The 5,528-nt window shown below is 32.7% G+C and overlaps 1 protein-coding gene across 1 annotated transcript; it reads right to left on the reverse strand.

Moving 5' to 3' along the window:
* Nucleotides 1–707: 707 nt before the first annotated feature.
* LOC130982255 (protein JINGUBANG-like) lies at nt 708–2,137 on the reverse strand. The gene has a single exon (XM_057906191.1). The coding sequence runs from the start codon at nt 2,100–2,102 to the stop codon at nt 801–803; it is 1,302 nt and encodes a 433-aa protein (XP_057762174.1). The 5' UTR covers nt 2,103–2,137; the 3' UTR covers nt 708–800.
* Nucleotides 2,138–5,528: the final 3,391 nt, after the last annotated feature.

Here is a 5,528-nt window from a genome sequence, read left to right on the forward strand (position 1 = left end):
CTGGATCTTATTCATGATGACCACCATTTCCGTGGCTGCAGAAAACAGAAGTGCAGAGAATAGTTTCAAAGCCAAAACTGGAGCACCGGCCGCCGTGCCACTTGCGGCTACCATGCTGCACATGGCGGTGGCGGTGCGAGTGATCATGTTTAAGGAGTTGAGAAGGAGGGTGTTCCAATTGTTACGCTGCTCTCCTATGTTGTTCTGGTGTTGTCAACTAAAGTTGAAATCCGCCTATGGATTGAAATCCGATATTTTAATTCTTGCTCAGAGTGGTGCCAGAAGAGGAGTTGGTCGCAATAGAGAAGCGGAGAGGGCTGACGGTGAAAGAGGGGTCTGTATGTGTGATTGTTGGAGGTGGGTATGTTCATGTGAGAAAGAAGAGAAGGTTTTTATAGGTTTTAATTAGATTTACTTAATCAAATTTAAATTTTTTAAATTTTAAATTTAAAAAATTTAAAATTAATTTTTAATATAATTATAATTAATTAAGTTGTTTCATTCTTGGCTAATTAAAAATTGTTCCATATACTTTTTCTTTAAATTATTAATATAACATATAATAAATAAATAATTAAAAATTTGATAAATTAACAAAGAACAAAAATAAAATAGTGCGATAACAAATATTCACCCTAAATCCTAAACCTTTCTACACCCAAGAATTCACCGTATATATAAAGACAGCATAAAAAAGATAAGTAACTAACAAAACAGAATATCCAGAAAAACTCCTCATATTATTTACAAATTCAATGAATGATAAGAAAAAATTTCTAAAAATAAAATTACAAAGAATATCAAAACAAGGGAACCCTTATTCTCCAAACTCTAATGCCACAGTCCAAACTACCACTATAAACCAAATAAGAATTACCACCATCGCCACCACCACTATTCTCATCATCACCACCACAGTTGTCGGCGGATTCAACTGCCACAGCCAAACACTTCACCGGTCTTCTATGTCCTTCCAACACAGCCAAACAAGAATAACAACTCTTCTCGCTATTAACACTAATCCCTCTCCGCCGCCACACCCTAACACTATTATCCGCCGAACCACTCACCACCAAATCCACCATTGCAACCAAACACAGTATTGCTTTCGTGTGTCCTCTCAACGCTCCAACAACCACCATCTTCACATTTCCATCGCCTCCTCCTTCCTCCTCCTTCTCCTTCTCCCACACCACAATCGACCTATCACATGCGCCGGAGTACAAAACCAACCCATCGGCGCTGAGCGCCAACGCGTTCACCGCCGATTTATGCTTCTCCAACGTCCCCACAAGCGCATGCCTCTTTGAATTCTCAAGTTTCTTCCATATTTTTATCTTCTTATCAGCTGATCCAGTGTAAACTACACCGGCGCGTGAAACCACCAGCGCGTTGATGGCGTCTTCGTGCGCGTTAACGGACTCCAAGCACTTGAAATCGGAGGTTCGCCAAATCTTGAAGGTCCGATCCCACGAAGCGGAGTATAAGAGTGTTCCATCGATGGATATGGCGACGGCGGAGACTGTGTCCACGTGGTGCACCCACGTCGACTTCTTGTGGCGCCGAACTTGAACGTAGTTCTTGGAAGAGAAGAGCTTCCAGATTCTGTCGTTGAACGTTGGAAGCGTCGCTATGCATTTGTAGGGTTCTTGTTCTTGTTCTTGGATTTTCCAGACTCGGATTTTGTGGTCTTGGTGAGCGGTGAAAAGCTTATCACCGAAAACGGTCATGGACTTAACGGCACTGTTGGTGGTTGTTGCAAGAACGTTGTGATCAGGGGCAAAAGTGTCTTTTCGGTGTCTCCTTATCTCGCTGCTGGAGGATCCGCTGTAGAGAAACTTACCGTGGAGTGCGAGGCAGAAGATTGCGGAGGAGTGACCGTTGATGGTGGTTACAAGCTCTTGTTGTTGGAGTTGTTGTGAGGTTGTTAGGGAAGGAACTGAAGGTAGACTTGGTTGTGAAGAAAGAGAGGAAGAGGTTGATGATTCTGAATGGAGAAGGGTATTGTTGGAATTTGAGTGATGGGATTGTTGTTGGTGATCTTCATGGTGTTGTGATGATGATGAGTAGTGGCAACAAGAGGGACATTGAAGAATTCCCATTTTACCCTTTCAGTGACAGAAAGGTTATTGTGCTTTTATTGTGCTGTGGTGGAGTTTATTTAGAGAGGGTGGTTAGGTTTTATAGAGGCATGCTCATGTTAGCAGCTTCGAGACTAGGAAGCAGCGCATGTTAGCAAGCTGGAATTTGGCTGTGTCTTTGACTAATGGTGTTCAAGTTGAGAGTTGAGACTTGTTATGATTGTGAGTTGACATCTTTCCCCAATAATTCGGCGGTGATTGGTATGGTATTTGAACGAAGGGCTAATTTTTTTTTATATTGATTAAATATATGTAATACATTGTTATTGGAAGATTATATGTTTTTTTATATGGTGTTTTATTTAAATTGGACGGTCCGATTGTTTAGAGAAAAAAATAAATTACAAGTCGGAGGGTTTGATTTGGTTAAAGAAAAAAATAAATTACAAAACGGAGGTCCGATTTGTATTTTTTATTTTTTTATTTTTTAAAATAAAAATCAGACGGTCCAATTTTAACATTAAATTTTTTTTTATTTTCGAAATCACAAATCGGACCATTTAATTTGTGATTGTTTGTTTAAAAAAAAAAATAATACAAACAAATCGATGCCTTCAATTTGTATATCCCGTACCAATATGAAACACACCTCTCATAGTTTCTTATTATACTCCTCTATCTCTCTCACACATGAAAAATAATAAGCAAAAAGAAGGCCTCTAATTTGTTAAAAAAAATTAAATTTTAATTTAAAAAATATAAAAATAAATATTCTTAAAAATTTTAAAATTTATTATAAAAAAATAAGTTATACAAAAATTAGATATGATAAAATTGACCATTCCAGTGCACACGTTGTTTTAGATTTTATTGACTGATTGTATGCTTTAAAAACATTTAAAAAATTAAAGAAAAAATACTATTAACCATAATAAATTCAAAATAATTAAAGATGAATGCTATGGTGTCTAAGTTATAATGCCTAACTTACTAAAAAAGGTAAAGAAATAATATTTAATAAATTTTAATTATTTTATTTTTATTTTATACATTTTATTTTTTACCTATAAAAACAAGTTAGGCAATTTAGGCACAACAATAAAAGGCACTATAGAATTCACCATAATTAAAATATATTCTAAAAAATTTAAATAATCATGAATATGAAATAGAATAAGTTATTTTATTTCTGTAGAATATGATCAACTATTCAACTGTAGTCTCTTCCAACCAATTTCTAATAGCAAGAAACATGTGTCACGTTTACTATATATTTCTTAATAGTTTAAACATTCGTCAACATTGCTGGTGAGGAATATCTCACAAGAATGTGATTTTTAAAGTTTCATCAATATGGACGGGACGAATTCATTGGTTTACAGACATATATATTTTTGAGCTATGAAGCCGTGCCTTAATCTTCTTACTAAGATTATTAATCAGTGTCATACCCACTGCAGCTACTATAGTTTATAGAAGAATCTACCTTAAATAATAATGTCAAAATATAATTTATGTTAATGGGGTCAACAAGTTAACACACAATGTCAAAGTGGAAGGCTTCCTAATTCCTTCCTATACATGTGAAATTGGGGGTATGGCCGAAATGAAGGAAATGACCAAATTGCTAAGGCCCCAACAACAACATTGTTTGTTTGTTTATATATGAATCATTATAGTATGATTATGTTACATTGATTATGAATTAATAATTGCGATATTTTAAAAAATATTGTTAAAATTAAACTAACGTTTTTTTATTTTTAAACAAAGATCTTTAAAAAATGTTAAAAGTGTTACTAAAATATATATATTGAGGGAGAGTAGTTGTTGTTAGTTGTTACTTTCCAGCACACGAGATTATGGTGATCTGAGTACCACGTAGCTTTGGGGTGCAACTTGCTGCTATTGCTGAGATCAAGCTAGAGGATTCCACAAATTAAGAGAGACTAAGACTTAAGAGTAAAGATAACATGCAACTTGGGAAATTTCTTCGCCTTTTATTTTGTAAGGAAAAGGAAAACAAATTTCAGATAGTAGTTTGGCTTTTGGATTATGCATATGGATATTACTATTAATATTATTATGACTAGATGTGATATAATAATGTATAAAGGCCTCAAGATCATAAACAAATCTTCTTTTCTGTTTTCTATTATTAACGATGAATGTTACATTTGAATGGGGACCCATATTTATATGATATTATTGTTATTTAGGGTCCAGTGCAATTTGCACTTGTCATGCCATATGTAGTCTGAGGCTAATATAATAATGTGATCCAAGAAAGGCCATCATGATGAACAGTCTAAGACCTACTTTTGGAAGGTTAATTTGATCTTTGGATAGTTTTGGAGGTTTCTGGATAAGGCCATTACTTCCAGCTAGGCTATGGGTTTTTTTCTCAGTCAAAACTATATTATGTAACATATCTGTCCGAATTTCATTCAGTGCACTTTATAAAGGTAGCCAAGTTGCCACTTAAACCAAGTCCATGCTGGTGTCACTCTCACAATGAGGATATACTCGCAGGCTATATTGGGTTCATGACTTCGGGGCTTGGAACACTCTAGTCTTAACCAGAGTGAGATTTTGTGAAATACTTAGTAATTCATGAAATAAATAACAGTTTCATTATTTTTTTTAGAATAATAATTAAAATCAATTCTAAAAATTTTTTAAATTAGATATTTTAGTTTTTCAAATTTTAAAATACACAATAGTTCTCAATATTTATTTTTATTAGAGAATATAATCCCCTTAGTACTACTGACGTAGAACATTACTTCAGTCGTTAAATATTTATGTATATAATTTAGACACATCAGTCCCTAAAAAGAAATACAAAATAATTTTCAAAAAATTTAAAAAATCTAAACAGTCATTCAAAAATTTTAAAAATGGTAAAATAATCCTTTTGAAGTATTTATATATATAATTATTTTTAAAATAATAAATTTTAATTTTTGAAATTTTTTATCTATTGATTTTAAATTTGATTATTTATATAAAAATTCTTCTATGTATTTTCAAAATAAATTATAAATCAATTTTAAAAAGCACTATTCCTCAAAAAAATATTTAAAATAAATGAGCCTATATCTATTTTTGATCATGCAAGATATTAATTTAATTTAATTCAATTTTTTAGTATCATATTCTATGATCATTTTTTAATAGTAAAAAAGAGAATGAGCTAGTGTTGCTTAAAAAGATAGGAGAACTTCTATTTAACATATAATTTTTCACATAAATAATTAAAAATATTTGTGCAAATGTTTATGAAAGCAACAGTTTAGAACTTGCATGTAATGCTAACCAATATAGATGATTTATAAAATTCTAATGTGAAGCTCCTAATATATACTTTTGCAACACTTGAAGAAGAAATATCTTACAGTTAAAGTTATTTATGCTACTACAGTTAATAATTTTGCCAAAAAAAAT

This window comes from Arachis stenosperma, chromosome 5 (assembly GCF_014773155.1).
Source record: "Arachis stenosperma cultivar V10309 chromosome 5, arast.V10309.gnm1.PFL2, whole genome shotgun sequence".
Taxonomy (NCBI): domain Eukaryota; kingdom Viridiplantae; phylum Streptophyta; class Magnoliopsida; order Fabales; family Fabaceae; genus Arachis; species Arachis stenosperma.